Raw genomic sequence first — 19,443 nt, 5'->3', positions numbered from 1 at the left:
CGTGCATGCACTGAAAACGTGAAGCAGCACACACACATATATATATATATATATATATATATATATATATATATATATGTGCTGCTTCGCGTTTTCAGGGTTGAGCAGAGGAGAGCAGGATGTTGCGTCTTTAAGAGTTAAGAAACTTGAAACCGTGTTTGCGCAACAATCACTGCGGCTCTCAGCCGCCGAAGTGTCTAGACTGGCACATGATGGCGGGAATCAACCAATGGCTCCAGAGCTTTCCTCTGGGGCCCCGAGAGAGAGAGAGAGAGAGAGAGAGAGAGAGAGAGAGAGAGAGAGAGGTAGAAGGGGGGGCTCTGTGGTTTCGGTTTCAAAATAAAAGTATTATGATTAAGGTTTAGTTTCGGAAAAATCTCCTTTTACCTCTTTCTTATTTTCAAGTGCTTCCAGTGACAGTGAGGTAATTGAACTGATTTATTACAGACACAAAAGTTGTTTGCAGATTTAAAAGAATAATAATAAAATAAAATAAACCCAGTCAGTTAGAGCAAGTCAGCCGAACTGATAAGCTGAAATTTCTATTTGTCCACACAAGAGCAAACAATCAAAAACACGTAATAAAAAGTTTCATGAATTAAATCAATGATGACTTTCTTCGGCTGTAAACAAGCTTATTGAAAAAATAAAGAAATTTCCCCAAACAATTAACAAAAATACATCGATCTTTTTTTGGGGGGGGGGGGGGGGGTTACAGGAAAGTGTGTTTCTATAATAGTCTTACCTCACACTTTTTAAACCTCATTCGTAGCAGTGGAATTTATTAAACATCATCATATTTGTGCTTTGTAGCCTTCTGTCTGGATATACGTTTTCGGGTCACAACAAGCATATCTCGTTTTTGACATCTGCAGGAGACAGTAACCGTTGTGGATTTTATTTTGAAAAGTTACCGTCGAATAATCCACGTTTTATTCCGTCCGACTTGACTTAACTGCGTGTGCGTGTGTGTTTGTAGCAGCGTGTGTGCACGTGTGAACGCGTGTGTTTGTGTGTGTACTTGTGTGTGCGTCCGGATGGGACTTGCAGGGGAGTGGAGAGTGGAGTAATTCCAGCTCTCTTTAAAACAACTTCTCAGCACGGAATCGGTACTGGAGTTTGGCACAGGAGTCGCCGATCATCTCTGCTTTATCCCGGGACACTGACGCGGAGTTCCTGCATCCCGCACAGCGACAGAAGCAGCAGGGATTTCAGTTTTGTACGGATTTATTTGGAGGTGAAAGCAGGACGTAGAAGGAGTTGGAGAGGCTCTAAGAGAAACTGGAAAACTTCTGAGTTTATGATTGTGATGGTCTTTCTGTTCATGTAAACTGATACTGGCCCTTGGGCGGTCTGACTATGATTTGTGAATTTTGTGTGGGACCTTCAGAGTGTTGGGGAGTTAAAGGCTTTGCGAGAGGGCTGGCAAAAGTTGTGGCTTAATTGAGTTGGCGACAGCAGGTCACTGAGCAGTGACTGCATGTAGCCTTCTCCCTCTTCAGATGTCTAGTGATGTTTAACGCAATGCATGATTGAATATTACCTTCTAATGCTGCGAGGAAGCCTGGAGACGGTGACCACCGGCTGCGCACGCTGTGCGCGCCGTGCACAAACTCCCGGTCTTGTGCGTCGAGTGTAAATCGATGTGGCATCTCCCGAGAATCGGACGGGACCGACAGGACTCATCCGAAACTGTCTAGGTTGTCGTATGTTCAAGTCGAAACGCCCAGGTCTTGTACGGCGACTCTGGAGAAGCCGTGTGGTCACCGAGAGCGACGGGCGGGATGGAAGCAGACGAGGTGAAGGAGAATGGAGCGGTGAGTGGGGCAGACACTCAAGAAAGCTCCGCAGACACGAGCAGCGGTCGATGACACACACTGACCTAGGTCCGGGACTCACGGGGGAGGCTGGAGACCTGACGGAAGGCGCGGAGAGAGAGGACGAGGAGCAGCCTGACGATGACCGCGGTGCCATGTGCGTCCCGGAGCACAGAGGCTCTCGGCGAGGACAGGAAGGCGACAGTAGGACGGTGACGTGTTGTTTATTTGGTGAATGGGATTTCAGACCTCGGAGCACTTACTGGGCCACGAGAAAAGACGGAGCTGGCCCTTGTCAGTGCGTACCGAGGCGTGGGGTTCTGGAGGAGGAACTTGCGAGCGCCGCTCATGCTTTTCTGAAAAGACTCAAGGAGAGATCTCTGGACGCCTTGGTCAAGGCTGTAGAAACCAAGGGAGGGATACCCGGCGAGTGCGTCTTGGTGCCGAACACTGAGCTGCGGCTCGGTGCTCATCACATTTCTCCACAGTATCTCCTTTGTAAGCTATTCCGCTGGAGCGACCTGCCGCTCTCAGCGCGACTCAAAGCGCTGTGCCACTGCCAGAGCTTCAGCGCAGTGGACAGCGCAAAGGTGTGCTGCAACCCTCATCACTACAGCCGCATATGTGGGCCAGGTAAGCACACTGACATCGGAGGAGCGAGATGGTGAAATCAGAGTACATTAATCAAACATCACCCCTTAGAAAAGGCCATTATAAATAATCAAACCTAACGAGTTACACCTAACACCTACCACAATATTCAGCTGTCTGAAGCCCCCACACACATCTTCATGAGCGCCACTGGGAAAGACCTTGCAGAAAGTTAATCTCATAAAAGTGTTTAATTAATTTAATTACACTTTATGCAACATAAGGATTAATGGCCCATATAACTACAGCATAACAAATAGATAATAGTAAAGGGAGTTTCCAATAAATATGTATTGCCTGCCTGAGGCCTAAAGCTGAAGAAGAATGTCAGTATTGTTAAAGTGTCAAGCATTTATTTTCCTCCAATTATTTCAGATGAAATCATCTTACATTTGCAGGCGTCTAACTGGCTACGCTTATATTCAAGCTGACAGTGCAAGCCTGTCTTTCCTCTTGTGTTTTATCGTCTCTCTTACAGGTTTATGATCTTTTCATAACTCAGTTTTTACTTTGGTCAACCATTACTTTGGTCCCTCTCCACATTCCAATCACGTTACACACTTATTTCAGTTTTCGCAAAACTCTGCCGCTTCCCACATCACCCAAATGGAGGTCGCTCTCAAATTGCACTTAGGCTCTTTTTTCTCTGACAAGGAGGTCCTCCTCTTGTTATTTAGGTTAAGGAGTGCCGATAATATACAGTTTGCATAGTGCTGGCGCCAGACTGACTCGCTGGGTATCTGACTGACTGAGGACTCCGGCAATTACTGGCTCTGCTCTTAAAGGGGCCGCAGCCACAAACCTATGTCCACTTTGGACTGAAGGAACTACCGCAGCAGCGCAAGCAGAGTTGCTCAACTTTTTGAGCTGCTTTAACACAGAAGTCATCCTGAGAGTTTGTGACAGAATGCAACAGAAAAAGAAAGACATACGCTGTTTGGGGTGAAATACAGGGTCTGATGGATGTGACTTGTTGATTAAGCATATTTAAAGAGCTCAAAATTAATGCTAGATATGAGCTCTGCAAATATTACTCACACTGTAAGCTATTCCTTTGATGTAAGGGTAGATGGTATGCTGATGCCAACCTAAATTACATAAATAAACATTTTATTGTGAAAATAACAAAAGGTGAAACATAATTTAATTGCACTGTTGCATTTGCTGCAATTGTTGCATTCAGGTTATGCATTTGCTGTAACAGCAGGTAACTTTAAAGACTTCCCTGAGGCGAAAATATGTGAGTATGGGGTCTAGTTTTTTAGTAAAATGCAATTTAATTTTGATTATAGCAAAACCTGAAGTGAGCACCAACACTGTGAGACAGAAGTTAAGGGTTTTACATTCTTGACAACTCACACGATTGTGCGTCTCATAAAACTGTGTACTTGGTGCATGTTTACCATATGATTAATAAAACAGTGATGAACTAACCACGCATACCGTGTAGTATTTTTATCTGGAGTCTTCAAACCATGCAGCCTTTAATTTCACCTCATTTTTTGCTGTCCTTACAGAATCGCCTCCTCCTCCATACTCTCTGTCCCATTCAGATGAACACAAGCCACTGGGTGAGTATGGAAAAATGGCCACCACATAACAAACCAGTGAATGACACTGAGCCTGCCATCGCTATCATATTTTCCATCTGGAAATACAGATTTTAGTTGAAAAGCTGCTTGTGCTGAAAGAGACACTGTCGGGCCCTTCTCGCCTTATGATGACATCTAGAGTTTTTGATATGGAGGCGGTGTGCCATCATAAACCAGCCCTGTATTTTACACAGGACTATATTTATTAATCTGCCAATTACATCTTTAGATTAACCAGTTAATTATTCACTGTTATATGGATTTTCAAAAAAATCTAAGGTGTCCAGTAAGTAAACCTTTTTTATGTCCTATCAACAGCCTAAAAATCAGCTAAGAATGAGTTTTTGAAAGGAGAGAATTGTTATATTTGTTGATAAGTGACTTCAAGGCTTCAAGAACCTGGATCTCACACTCCTGCTGTATGCTTGTGCTTTTTCTTACATTTGCCAGACTCATCTCTGTCTTACACTGAAACTGCGCCACCCCTCTTCTCCAGTCCACCTCTCAATATGCCAAGAGACTACACAGGTGAGTAACTTGCATAATAACTGCTGGCTGTTTTTTTTTTTTTTTTTTCCTGCAGTGCATGACAATGAAAGCGGATTCTGTGGAAGGAAAAGTTCCCACAATTAAGTCTGGAAGCACAAACGGAAAAAAGTTTTTGGGACAGGCGTGCACGCTCACTGCTGCAAACACATCAGAAAAGCATCCTGTCTGAATGTTTACATAAAAGGGAAAATTATATTTACTAGTTGTATTATGTTGTGCTTTTCCCCTATTTTCAAAGGCTGCTGAGACAACCGCAAACTCCACTGCATAAAGCTACTATTGTCAGAGAGGCATGGAGGGCTCGGTGGGGGTCTGGGGTCTCGCTATCTAGATGCCACAGCAGTGTAGCCTTTCTGTCTCTCTTTCCCCGTCTATGCTTTCTGCACGGCAAAATATTTCACTGCGACGAAGCTGCAATAAGATCCCCGTGCATGCTCTCAATCCCCTTTTGCCTCTCTAACCACCCATCCCCCTCTTTCCCTCTTTCTTCCCTCAAATCCCTTCATTCCTCTCTGCAATTGAGCAGTGGAAAGAGGCTGGCACTTTGGGGGCGGGGGAGCCAAAAGGCTCTGATGAGGCAGCGATGTAAAGCTTTGTGTGTGTGTGTGCGTGCGTGTGTGTGTGTGCGTGTGTGGTAAGGGGGGAGAAGGGGCTTAGGGCTGCTTTGGACAGGAAACAGCCCCCTCTAGATGATGAAACTGGAGCTTTATTTGTTTACGTGCTGGGGTCGGGTGGAGAGGTCCTTGTAGCGTTAGAAGAAACCCACAAACCTACTCTATCAAGCCTCACTGAGCTCACATGTGGACGGTGTTGAAAGGTGAATGGACACCTATGAAGTCTGCCTAGTGTAGCCATGGCATCGTTGACCTTCCTGAGGAGTCAGTCAGACTTTTTTGGGTGGTTTGTTGCGCCCAGAAATAAATTGGAGACCTTTAGTTAAAGTTGATGTTTAAAGTAGAAGTAATTTATTGAGCTGTTGTGCGTGTTTTCCAAGGGCAGAGCCTTAGCCAGCTTTTTAGAAATACTGAGGTCGGGAGTCCTCCCAGTGCACACGTCAACACTCTCAGACCAGAAATATGAAGAAGAAGAAGCTTTAATTGCAATTCATTTTCATCTTTAATTTATTTCATAAACTGTCCCTGTTGCATTCAGCCTACAGATCAGCCCATAAAATACCCAACATTTGTAAGATTTAAATTGACTACCATAATGACTGTATGATATCATGTTTGGACAGTTTTGTGACAACCGGAGGCTTGAGAAACATTACCCACAATTATAATTGAAATACTAAGTCTTTGCACACTTTTGAGGTCAAACACTTTGCCTGATTTGTGAAGTAGTGCAAAGTATTCTTGTGACTGTAGACTATGTCCCAGATTATCCAAACTGATGGTCAGAAGTCAATCAAACATCAAGTTTTAGACTGAGAAATGAGCAAGGAGAACCACCTATTGTTTGCCTGTTGATATGAATGGAAGTATATCAGCTTTCTTACAACATGTGCTGTGTCGAGTGTGTAGTTGAGTCTGTTTGTGTGCGTGCGTGTGTGTGTGCGTGTGTGTGTGTGTGTGTGTGTGTGTGTGGTCTGTGATCCCCTGCCCCCCACCCCAGAACTCTGGAGCCGAGAACCAGAGCGGAGGCCAAGAGCATGAGTAGGAGTGAGACTTGGGTAAACAGAGGCAGCCAAGAAATCTGCATGTAGCCTTTGTTGTTAACTCTGACAGGTTAGAAGACTCCTGTTTTGAGCTACAGCTGGTTGAATAACAGGAAATGAGCTAAACGTGAAACCTACTTCAACATGTAACAAAATGAGCGTCGCTCTCAAAAAGCCTTGATGTTGGGAAGATCTTTCAAGAGTGTAAATGAACCTTTTTTGTGTGTGCAGGTAATCCTCTGGCAAATCATCTAAAGCTTGCAATGTTTTCTTTAGGACAAATACAAGCATTGGACATGTGCTTTGGGATTTTAGCATCTTTTTTTCATTCCTTTAAAAACCAGCTGTGTACTCACCGCTTAAAAAAAAAAGCAACAGCAGGGTGTGGCCATACATACCTTTGCCCTGGGCTCTTTTATCATTCAATCAGTTAACGTTCCCTTTAAACCACAGCAAACAGCTCTGCTTTGAAAAAGAACGTTTCTGCTGGAGGTTTAGTAGTCTTATATCTACTGGGATCGTCCCCTTGTGACTCCAACAAAATGTGCTGTTCAGCTCTGTGTGTGTGTGTGTGTGGGTGGGTGTGGGTGTGTGTGTGTGTGTGTGTGACAAGGAGAGAGAGACAGAGAGGAATTTCTCTCTGACTCAGTGATAAGATCGTCTCAAAGTACTCACATAGGGGTTCTATGTAAGTACTCAGGGCAAACACACACACATTCACCAATCATGCAGTTTGTGGAGGTGGTGGTGGTGGTGTGTGTGTGTGTGTGTGTGTGTGTGTGTGTGTGTGTGTGTGTGTGTGTGTGTGTGTGTGTGTGTGTGTGTGTATTGGGGGAGGCGGGGGTTTATACCATTATAGTCGATGTATAACTGAACAGGACTGCTGTGATCTCTATTTGGAAGCGTCTGTTGCGTTTTCTCTAATTGTTCTCACATTTTTCTCTTGGAACTTGGAATGAAATTTGCCTTTTTCACGCACACACAATGTTGTGGCTGTATTTGGATTGCTGGCAGTTTGGAAACGTTAATGAAATTTGGTCCTAAGACTGATTGGCCTAATGATTACGGTGACCTTCCACTTACTGCAGCCAATGGGTCAAACTTAGATGAAGAAAAAAATGCAGTGAGTCCTCTAATATTAGGCCTTACCCTAATATTCAATGAATTCAATGCTGACAGCATCTGCACGGAAATATTAGAGCCTTTACTGATTTCAGTGAAAAAAAAGTCTGATTTCCAGCACTAAAAGTCTCTGATGACATGGCCACTTGCTTTGGTATAGCTGGCTGGACAGAGGCATGGTTTTACAGGCAGATGAGTGGTCAGTCAAAAGCAACAATCAAAACTTAAATGAATTATTTGAATTACTTGAAATTTGGTATATCTACTATCTTGCTGCAGGGATTGCTGGTTGTGCATTACTGTTGTAGTTTTTGCTCTTATATGTGAGAAACTGCATTGATGAGTTCTGTTTGTGGTTTGTTTAGAAGTTCTGGTAGATTTCAGAATTTTTCTTGTAAAACTCTTATTGCAAAACTGTCAAACAATAAATATATTTGGAAGAAAACAATCCAAATGTACGTTCCCAAATTAATGTAGTATGTCTAGAAATAGAGATGGCTTCTTGCAGATTTTTCCCCAACAGATCTGCTGACTTGTTGTTTGGATTTATTTAGGAAAAATGATATTCCTGCACAATATGTAAACCCTTTGTAAACTCTAATTTAATTACATGTTTTCCCCCCACAGTAACTGCACCTGATTGCAGTTAAATTTATGTTGTAATTTAATTGTGTAACTCTATTAATGCCAACACTGGTTACAGAATTCCATTCATGGAATAACAACTTGCAAACCTGCTTTTTAAACACGGGGAAAGGCAATAAATGAAGTGCTGATTGCAGCTTCTCTGATGACTCTCATCAGTCAGGATGTGCCACTTACTGGACAAAAACAAAAGTGACATTCCCATTCAAACAGGAATCAGATCACACGAACACAGTTTCTAGCCATCATGCTAAAACTAGCGATGTAACACGTCACAATATCGGGCCAATACTGTAACTGTTACTGTGCTGACTGTATAGCTGTTTTCACACATAAGGGAAATAATTCACCGTCAGCCACACTGTTTAAAAAAATCTGTAAAAAAAAAAATATTCTAGCAGCTGCTAAAAAAATTACCATTAAAAAACTGAAATTTTCTGTTTAATAAAAAAATGGAAATATAGCAGATGGGGCACTATAAAAATACCGGAAGAATAAGAAAAATTTCTGTTTTGTGTTAAAAAAAAGTAATTAATCTGGTAGACTGGAGCAGGTACGGATTAAACTTTGGATTAGTAGGTGACATTTTCGATCTCCTGAGATATAGCCACCCTTAATGTCATCACATACTAACCAGATCCGATGCTGCTTAGCTTCCGAGATCAGAAGAGATTGAGCGTGCTCAGGATGGTTGGGCTGTAAACTGTTTTGATGCCTCCCTGGTGCCTGTTGGGTGAGGTGTTCCTGGCATGTCCTACCAGGAGCTCCCAGGACAGACCCAGGACACACTGGGGAGATTATATCTCTCACTGTCTGTTTCTTGTAATTTTATTGATATTTCACATATTTAAAAATAACAGGAAAACTCTGGAAAATTTAGGAAAATTTTTGTTAAATTACAATTTTTCCTGCAGTGCATCCAATAACTACTATGAATACTCTTTAACCTTATTGGTTAAGGTGAGGGCGCTGCTGCTCTTACCTGTGCTATTCTTAGATTGGCGCAGTCATGCAGACTTTGTACTTAGTTGAAAGACTGTTTAATGTCAAATGCTGGTGCATAGGCCATTTGCATTCTGCAAATATAACATCTAGAAAAAGTTCAGAGCTGCATTTATGTGTGTTGTGCTACAAATTAAAGTCATGCAGAATCACAGAATTAACTTATTCATAAGTGGTCAACTGTCATCACACCACATAACTAAAAGAAGTCATTAATTTCATTTGTACAGGTTATTTGTATAACCTTTATCAGTAATTTTAATTACCATCCATCCATTCTCTTCTTCTTATCCTTTACAATTATCTTAATTGTCACCATTTTATTTTTGGTGAACTCAAACTTGTTGTTAACCCTTAGGTCTACAAGAAGCTCCTGCACATGTGAGAAGTTTTCCATATCTGCTTCTCATAATAAAAAACGAGGGCCCGACATTAAAGTTTATCCCTGCTTGTATTTTGCAGTATGCATCATAAAATGCAAACACATTAATGCAGCCTCCGGACGAATTTTATATTTTTGGCATGGAAGTTGTGTTTCAGCTGCCGTCTTGTCTCTCTGGTGTGTAATGAGTGTAACAGCTTTGCTTCAAGCCTCGCTTTACTGGCATTTCAGTGTGCACTGCGTATGTTGTTCACCACATTATGAAGTATGCTGTACATGGCATTAATTTACATTTTATGGGACTGAGAGTGTAGGAGAACAGTGCCAAGAGTTTGGGATGTCCTTGTCATCTTTCACCGTATGACGTTCTTGTGTTTGTCAAACATTTGTTCGTCTTCTTATCACTAGCCTCTGGCTTTTGAACATGTGGAAACAAGTAAAGCAATGATACTTAGAGGACATTAGTATGGCCTAGATGAAATGAGGTAAGACAAGAGGACTGGTCCCTCTCTGCCCTCAGTAATCATTTTTTGGGGGCTTGTTTGCTTAAGTAGAGCAAGGTATCAGCCAAACATCCTGTCTCAAAGCCCTGTCTGCACTCGCTGCAGCATTAACCCCATGAATTGGCCCTTTGACTGATGTGGCACGGCCCAGGAATGTTGGGAAATTGGGAAGGTGAGGGGGAGTAGGGTCTCTGAGTAAAAGGAGTAAGTGGGGGATAAAGGGGGGGGTCTGACTCTTGGGAGTGACATGTGATACATGTTTGAACATATCGACGTTAATACTCAAGAAACACGGAGTGGAGCTGACATTCTTGAAAGTTTGGAAGAAGGCAGTTTTAAATGTTCTGACAGCGCTCCTATGGTGCGTTTAGCTCAGAAGGTTTTGGGATATCACCTACCCAAGCCCTACTGCTCTTAAGTAAAGCCTTTGCTCACAGAAGCAGAAGATTCAATTAGATACATTTGCAAAAATCTGTCATCATCACTTTCAGATGCTTAATAAATAGTGCAGAGACATAAAGTAAACACCCGCATTCTGCCATGTCCAATGAGAATCTGTCTGTCTCCATCTGAATGGGTCCTCCCGGTGACCTGAACCTCCAGCCTGTTTGCTGGCACGCGTACAACACTTGCTCCTATGCCTGACTGAGACACATTAGACTATGGAATTCAACATCAAGTGCTGGCCCATTAACCATTTGCCATTTCCTCAAATATTTTCCACTGTAGCTCCTTTTCACTACAAGCAGGCCGTGCAGCGGAGGATGCAGCACACAACTCGCTCAGTTTGTGTTTGTGACTTTCTTTTACATTTTGGACTGAATGCCAGATTTCTTGACCTTGTTATTACAGCCCTGCCCCTAAGAAAATACAGGCATTGAAGAGAGTATCTGGGAGATCTGAGATGTGCGACAACTACTGAATACTGGATGGTGTATTTTTCTTAGTTGGACAGCAGAGTTATTAAACATTTCATGGTTTTGTAGTTTCCTTTAATTTTGCACAATTTGTCAATGTTCTTCCCATAAACTTCATCTTTTGTTGCCCAAACCAAAGCACTGACCAGATTTACAATAACTTAGAAAAGCAGAGTTGATTATGATCCAGAAAAACAAAGCAAAAAAGAATAAATAAGAGTAAAGTTATATTTCTGATTTTCCAAAAAAATGTTGGAAAAGGAGAGGTGAAATGAAATATATACTGATATTGATTAACCAGTAGTTTATCGAATGCGCATGTACATGTACATATTTAAGTAAATGTAAATGATGGAGATGTATTTCTTTTGAAATTTAACATTTGTTTCTGTAAAATAAAAATGTTAAAATATTTAATGATTTTTGCATAGACCAGCTGATAGCTGACATGTCTGTCACGCTTACAGAACCCTCCAGGTTCCCTCATTTTATTTCCCTATAGAAAAAAAAAAGAGCGTTAGTACTTTCCAAATTGTAAAATGTTTCATTTCTTCTGGCCCTGGGTCATATTTAATCAAAAAACTGTAAAACCTGCACTTATTGAGGTGTCCAAGGCTCTAGTTTTGACACGTCAACGTACAACGCACAAAGCACCGTCTGGGTGAAGATGCATTATAGTATAGGAGAGTAAATGAGGTCCCCCTGCCTATGTTTTTGATACCCTTTTGTGCATATGTTTAAACACCATGTGCCTCACAGTGCAGCCAAACATGCAGATGCAGCTTGCAGACATTTATAAATTAAACAAAGTGAATCAGCAGGCTTCCAAGCTCATATATTCAAAAGACGTTAATCATTTGTAGCAATCCTGGTTATTAAGTAAAGGTTGTTTTTAATTGTTCACAATAACCTTTTCCCCTCCCTTTCATTATCCCCAGCTCTTTTTTTCCTTCCTTGTACTCCTGGTCTTACAGATGATGCGAGTATCCACCTCTGTTGTTGGTGCGCCACAGTGTTTGTGCTCTCTTTTTGCTTTCCTGGTTCAAGTCGTATTCTTGCTCCCTCTTTTTCAGTCCATGTTGTCAGGCAATCACAATTTAAAATAAGGTTTAAATTACAGGACTGGCTGTGGCTTTCCGTTGTTCCCTCAGAGTTTTTGCCAACTCGCAATTTGGCTTTTAATGGAATCCTGCCATGCTGCTGAACCTAAAGATTCTTTGCAGATGTCGACAGGCTCTGACTCTGTGAAATGTAAGAAACTGTCGCCAGTGCTGCGTTTTGGGACATGTAGCTGCCTGTCCGCCCCCTTCGTAAACCACTTTGACAGCATTTAAACTTCATCGCTTGATTTTGATGAACAAATGACGAGAAATGGGAAATGTACTCTTGCACGCATTGTAGCTGCACGTTGCAGGCTCCGCGGTGCTCATGTCACCTCCTGACTGTGTGAGTTATGCATCGTGATTGTGTATTGTATTTTCAGTCCGTACTCCTGCGTGTGCATCTGCACTGGAATTTCACATTCCAATAATTCTCCCAAATTAAGTTTTTGTAGGAATTCCATAACTCATTATTCATAGTGGAACAAATGGATCTATTACACCAATAAATGTGTGTAATTATGTTGTGAGGAGTGAAGGCCATATAGTTGGACCACGTGAGGCTCAATGAGAGACTTGTCAACTTGACCCCTGTGACTGGCTGAGTGGGGGGGGGAGGAAGTGTTGAGGAAGAGGGCCTGTCCAGGAATGTGTTGGGAGGGGAGAGTTGTCAACTACCAAGCTCTGCTGCAGCTCTGAGCAGTTTTGTGCTTCCATTCAGGCATTAATCATCTTCCTTTATGTCATTTGTGCACTTAAAGTGGCAGTGTCTTTATAAAGCTATGCATTGTGTATTAAAAAGCCTGGTTTAAGTCACTTAAAGTCTATAATGTCATGATACCTGCATATGGTAAATGGACTGGTTCTTATATAGTGCTTTTCTACTCTATGCAACATGCCTCATTCATATTCACACTACACCTAAGTGCTTTCTAGCTAACATTGAATTCATTTGGAGCAACTTGGGGTTCAGTACCTTGCCCATGCAGACTGGGGGCCTCTTGGGTGAGGTGGTTGGACCAAGGATTGAACCACCAACCTTTCGATTAGTAGATGGCCAGCTTTACAATGCCTCCTGAGCTACAGCCGCTACCTCGTGTATCGCTGGTGCCTCTTTAGGTGCCCGCAGAGTTTCATGTACTGTATAGGAGTAACACAGGCTGATGTCTTTACCAATAAGGGGGACAGCATAGAGCATGCGGAAAATAAAGTGCTAAAAATTAACCACATATGAGCTCATCTTGCAAAACCAATTCCAGTGTGGACTTTTATTTTCACAAATTATATCACTGAACACGACTACATGAACACCCCTCTATCTGTTTCTGCTGAAAAAAAAACTTTTTTATCCCTTAAATAATAACAAGCACCAAGTTTATTATTGGATTTACAGCCTGAGAATTTGGAGGACTGTGTTAAATAAATATCACCAGAATCTGGGTTTCCAGTGTTTTTATGACCGCAGTGATGGCATAAATATGACAGTGGAGTTGTCCAGGATGCAAGATGTATGCAAAACCTGAAACATTCCTTGGCTTGAATTGTTTGGTGCTTTGAAGTAGCAGCAGAAATGCAGGAAACTGGTTACTTTCGCTCTTCCTTTCTAAACTGCCTCCAAGCACTTCTCCCTAGGAATTTTACAGGGACATACTGTAACTTTCCTTTGGCTCAGTTGGCCCGCAGGTCCAACGAACGTCTCCGGCTGGTGAGATTTGTGTTCCTTGTGCTATTAAACACGAGACATTGCCGGTTACGCACCGCTCCATCACACAGATTCACTTCACAATGGAAAATAAAGGTAGAAGGAAGGAGTGTGTGTATGTGTGTGTGTGCAGGAATGTGTGTTTGTGAGCCAGAGCCCCGCTGTGTTCAACTGTAAAGGCCATGTCTGGCGATAAGGCAGCCTGCTGATGGTAGAGATAGTCGAGACGCCAGCTTAAATGTGGCTTGCTGGATTGAAGTTTCCCTGTAATGATAGTTGTCTCAAACAACACAGAATCTACCATTTGTAGGCAGGGAGGGGTGTTTCTCTCTTTCTTTCTTTTTTTTTTTTTCTTTGTTTGATTTTATTTCTGCTCTTTTAGGATCTTTGGCAGGAAATGTGAGGAAGTTGAATCAAAACAAAGCATCTTAAAGGCGACCGACAATGGTCAGCAGCTAAATTCAATCCTCCCTTCTCGTCCCTCTGTCCCCCTAGCACTCCCTCTCCCTCCCTCTTCATCCCCCTTCCCAACCCACCCACTTCTTTCAGCACAGTGGAAGAGTCTAATAACTGGAGGGGAATCTAATCCTTGGCACTGGATGAAAGACGAGGGTCTCCCTCCCTCCCTCTCTTTCTCACAGCCTCTTTCTCTCTCTCTCATTTTTTCCTTGGATGCTGGTTATGCTTGGCAGGTTCTCTCTCCCTCTCTTTCCCCCACTCCCTCTTTCACCCAGTCTACCCACTCTTTCTCCTCTGCTTCCCCTCTTTATTCCTCTCCACTCTCCTCTCCTCTGCAGGTTAGAGTTTGGAGGAGGAAGCCTCCACTGTTCAGACTGGAGCAAAAGAAAAAAGCAGGAAGTTTTGCAGCTGAGAATTAAATGAAGCTATAGCCAGTTAGCTTAGCTCAGCATTACAAGTGTGTTTGCTTAACATATGGAAAAACCTGAAGTGTAAAAATAACTGGCTAAGTTTGTATGCAAGGTTTTGTCTGCTGAAATAGCCTCATATCATATTCCCCAAATATCTAGCTCTTCCTTTAATATCTACATAATTGTGTGAGGAGGAAAAACAGAGAGATGAGGAAATAGAATAGAATAGAATGCCTTTATTGTCATTATACAGGATGTACAATGAGATTTGGAGGCCCACTCCTGTTCAGTGCCATGCAACAGAAAATCAAACTCTCTAAAATAAAAATAAAAATATTATAATCTAGTATAATCAAGAAATATACAGAAAATAAACAATGTATAACAAATATGAAATACAAAAAGTACAAAAAAGAGCACAGAAAGGAAGAGCCGTGAGCCACTGCGTCTGTGCGCGCTGCCATCTTGGACATGAAATGAAAGAGGAAAGATGAGTGTCGGTGTCTTTGAAGTCCAGGTTCAACAATCTGTGAGGTGCGGGCAGGAAACTGACCGTCTGACCCCTGAACTTTGATTGCCACTGCGTTTTTTTGTTTGTTTGTTTTGCTCCATACATTAAAATTGCAGGTTGTTGTTGTGTATATTTCTGCCTTTGTTCAACCCTAAAGTTGAGTGGGCGTCTCTGTGAGACTGGCACTAAGAGACAGCGATTTTGAAATGAAATAACAAAGGCTACTTACCTAATTGGTAAACAGGGCTGTTAAATGGAGGTTGGCTTAAATGCTTGCAGGACGTTGTAATTGCTGCCAGCCCACGTACAGATGCGGGCATGCATGCACACTAACAAAGTCCCACAGATACACACACACACACACACACACACACACACACACACACACACGGAGCTTTTTGACTTCCTCTGCTTGAATATAAACATGCTGATAACCTCCAGTTTCAACCCCTCTTTAAAAATTCCATTGAAGAAGTCACCCCCCCCCCCCCCCCCGCACTCTCCTTCATCGTTCTCACACAAGCTTGTTACACCATTAGTTGGATGATAGCCAGACTGAGCATGATGACACTAAGGACTCTGCCAGAAACATTAAACATGCCTTGCTGTCAAACACTGGTGGAAAATTTGATTTAGTGTTTTGAACTTCACAGAATATCAGTCATTCTTAAATTTAATAAAATCTGCATAAGCACACTTATACATACAGCAGTAAATGTGGTGCATTTACTGCTGTATGTAAGGCATACATGAATTAAGACAAGGCAATCAAATATAAGTAAGGAGAGGAGGAAGAGATCTGCAATATACCATCCAGCTATGTATCGCAAGCTTAAAAGCCAGGCTTTAAAGCCATATTATTTAGTGCATCATTCATTATATGATAGAAATTAAAGTGTGCGGTGCCTTTAAAAGAAAACCATAAAGGTTCCAGTTTGTTTTAAGTTTTCTTTGGGAATTAAGTTGATCGTGAGCTCATAAAAGTCTCCCTGTGTTTCCCCAGACATGTTTGTGTTGCCTTATTACAGGGAAGAGCATGGCTTGTAAAAGTGTGCGTTTGTGTTTGTGTGTGAGAGAGCTGGGAAAAGACAGAGTGGGAGAAAGAGAGAGATCCTAGCTAGCCGAGCAGACTGCTTTCTTATTGAAGAGCTGTAAAAGCTGCAGTCCGCAGGAGTTGCCAGCCTGGAATTCACTAATGACACACGTGGGCCTCAGATGAGAAGTGCAATTTTGTGTCTGTGTGTGTGTTACAGTCATACTGTTTGGATCAGAAGGCTCAATTTGTGTGTGTATGTGTGCATGTGTGAGGCCCTGTCTCATCATTTGCTGTGTGTGATTGTGTTTGTGTACAACCACTCACATCTCCTCCTACATGTACCGACCCTTCTCCTCCAAAACCCCTGAAATCAAAATGGCTGCGGTGCAAACACAACACACCTTGCTGGATCTTGGTCCTGGTTTTACATTAGAAAAAAAAAAAAAAAAAAAAAAAGCAGCCTTCTAATGGGAGAAGGGCTGCTGCCATTTTGGCCCCTGGTGGATGAAGTTGGGGGTTTTTGCTGGAATATGAAAGGAATGGGGCCACGGGCACACGGGTCTTTAAATCCTCTGTGTCAATAGAGTCTCTGGAGCAAAATAATGGCATCACTCTGTGTGGGAGTTAATGTGAGCTGATAGCATGAGGGCTGGGGGGGTCAAGGGTTCATGGGCTCGCGCTAGGTTGACAGAGAGCTGAATGCTTTCCACCCCAAACACCCCTCTCTAAACCCTGCTCCAAACCTCCTCTAACTCTGGACCTGAAGGAGGCTTGCAGAGGGTGATGGTGAGGGGATGTCAGTGGATGAAGTGGGGTGATCGGTGTTGACAGTTTTAACCCCCTTTTTCAAAATACTGCAGATGGGTGACAAATTAAAGGGAAGAGCATGCTTCCATGCAGCTGAATGAGTATAAATATGATGTAAATCATATACTGTGGACCAGTCATCATTGGGTATAAGGCAAGGTTTTTCATTCATTTATCAGGGGAGTGAGATCATGGTCAACGCACTGATGTCCGTTTATCTTTTTTTAAATTTAGATATTGTCACATGAGAAGAAGCAATGCAAGAGATGCATTTAGGGCATCTAGATAATGCTAATTTGAATGAAAGACAAACTGGAAACAATATAACAGCATGCATGAGTCCTTGACCTTTTGATCATATAAAAAACACCCTTTGCAGCACCTGGGAATTTTGAATAACACTCTCTACCATCATGGTCCTTCCTATAGAGTTCAGAGACATGGTGAATAAAAATTCTGGAGTACTTAAACACAACATCTTACTTAGACAAGCTTTCCTTTAAAATGTCACCCATCTCGTGCCCCGTAGGTCAAATTTTGAACATCAAGCTGCAGTAAAATAAATTTCCCTGTCACGTGGTCCTTCTACCACTTGCTGCAGAATATTTTATTCTTCCAAAGAATGCATGTTTTCTGTGGCAGCGTTAAAACTGCTGTAGTTGTGGTAGTCTGATATATTTTGAGTAGATGTGCAATGGTTGTACCTAAAACTTGATTTTAACATATAAGGTTAGCAGAAATTGACAATAAATAGAAGAATAGGACACAGGTTTTTTTTTTTTTTTTTTAAGAGACCGAGTAAACACATTTGTGCCTGAAAGAATGAAGTAGATCGGCCGATGGCTCCTTCCTGCTATTCGGTTGACTGATGAGTTAGAACTGATGTCACAGATAGCAATACGAAGACCAAGTGATGACGTTCGAGGTGTGGAACACACTTCAACATGTATGCACTTGTTGTTCTGCTGTTGTGTACTTGTGTTCAGCAATTAAAATGCCTTTAAAAGAACCGTCTCTCATCTCATACTGATATAAAAGTTAAACACAAGCTGCCGTCATTACCTCTTCCATCTCTTTTCTTTTTTCCTTCAGACACTGGTACCTCCCTCGGCTCCATGACGTCTGGAGGACATCGCTCTCACTGGTGCAGTGTTGCTTACTGGGAGCAGCGCACACGCGTGGGTCGCCTTTATCCAGCCCACGAGCCTTCACTCAGCATCTTCTATGACCTACCTCAGGGCACTGGCCTCTGTCTTAGCCAACTCCAAGCCAACGCCTACCACAGCCGCCGTGATGACCCGGGCAGCCACAGCTTATTAGGTCTTCACGGACATCACAGGCACGGCGGAGGAGGGAGCAGCAGCAGCAGCAGTGTACAGCAGATACGCAGTAAAATTGGTTTTGGCATCATTCTGAGTCGTGAGCCGGACGGAGTGTGGGTGTACAATCGCAGCCAGCACCCAGTGTTTGTTCACTCACCCACTCTGGACCCGCCCAGTGCTCGAGGGCTAAGCGTGAAGAGGGTGATGCCGGGCTTCTCCCTCAAGGTTTTTGATTACGAGTGCTCTAGCTGGATGGCAGAGCACAGCGTGAAGCCTGAGAGTCAGGAGGGGCCCTGGGACCCACACAGTGTTCGCATCAGTTTTGCAAAAGGATGGGGGCCCTGCTACTCCAGACAGTTCATCACTTCCTGTCCCTGCTGGCTGGAGGTGCTACTAAATAACCACAGATAGCACACACAAACACACTCATAGACTCACAGGAGGCATCCTGATTCAGTATCACAATTGTAATCTACCTAGATTTAATATAAAATTTATATATTATATAAAATATATTATACTTGTAAATACTTGAGTCATTTTTACGATGCAATTATTTATGTATAGTGTAATGTGTACATGAACAAAATAAAAAGGAACAAGAATATGCACTTTTGTTTCTATATATGCATTACAGATTCTCATTGTCATTTTGACAAATAAGTATAAAAATTCTCATGATTTAGCAATTCCATCAAAAAGTATGCCCCACACACACATTGTCAATAAAGTCTTTGTATGAAATGAATGTTTGTGGCATTCTTGAGTGCTTTTACCTGAGCCTGACTTGTATGCACATGCAGGTTTATAACCTTGTCATTAATAGCACCCATTGAAGGTGAGTAACCCATTCCTGAGAAAGACTGGGTATTTGAACTCAACAAGCACAGCCCTTCCTTCAGTGCCATTGACTATATCTAAAAGATGCACATAGCCATTGTAACACCATGCACTTGTTAATGAAGTCCTTTTTTAAAGCCTCTAGGTCAGCATGCCAGCAGTAATCATCACCATCTTGACGTTTTGAGTCCAGATGTGATGAAGGAGGTGTGGGTCTGACCTTCAAACTGAGGATGCTCCACGCTCACACGGTGTCAGCTGTTAACTACAAGGCAGCGCAGACCTAATGAAAACCCTGTTTTATCATCTTTTCTGACTAACAGGGCTCATCATTTACAGATAATATCTGAAACTAGCATTAAAGTGTTTAGTGAGGTCATAGAGCAAGGGAGCCAATGGGTCATTTTCACATAGACTTT

General features: G+C 42.4%; 1 protein-coding gene across 1 annotated transcript; it reads left to right on the top strand.

Moving 5' to 3' along the window:
- The first annotated feature begins 909 nt into the window (after positions 1-909).
- On the top strand, positions 910-18,880 carry LOC115775130 (mothers against decapentaplegic homolog 6-like). Its single transcript, XM_030722644.1, has 4 exons — positions 910-2,450; positions 3,986-4,039; positions 4,511-4,588; positions 17,955-18,880. Exons 1-4 carry the CDS (start codon positions 1,709-1,711, stop codon positions 18,593-18,595), a joined length of 1,515 nt encoding a protein of 504 aa, XP_030578504.1. The 5' UTR covers positions 910-1,708; the 3' UTR covers positions 18,596-18,880.
- Positions 18,881-19,443: the final 563 nt, after the last annotated feature.

Source organism: Archocentrus centrarchus, chromosome 3 (genome assembly GCF_007364275.1).
Source record: "Archocentrus centrarchus isolate MPI-CPG fArcCen1 chromosome 3, fArcCen1, whole genome shotgun sequence".
In the NCBI taxonomy this organism is placed as follows: domain Eukaryota; kingdom Metazoa; phylum Chordata; class Actinopteri; order Cichliformes; family Cichlidae; genus Archocentrus; species Archocentrus centrarchus.
The sequence above is the reverse complement of the archived record's forward strand: the minus strand, read 5'-3'. Positions and strand labels throughout refer to the sequence as shown.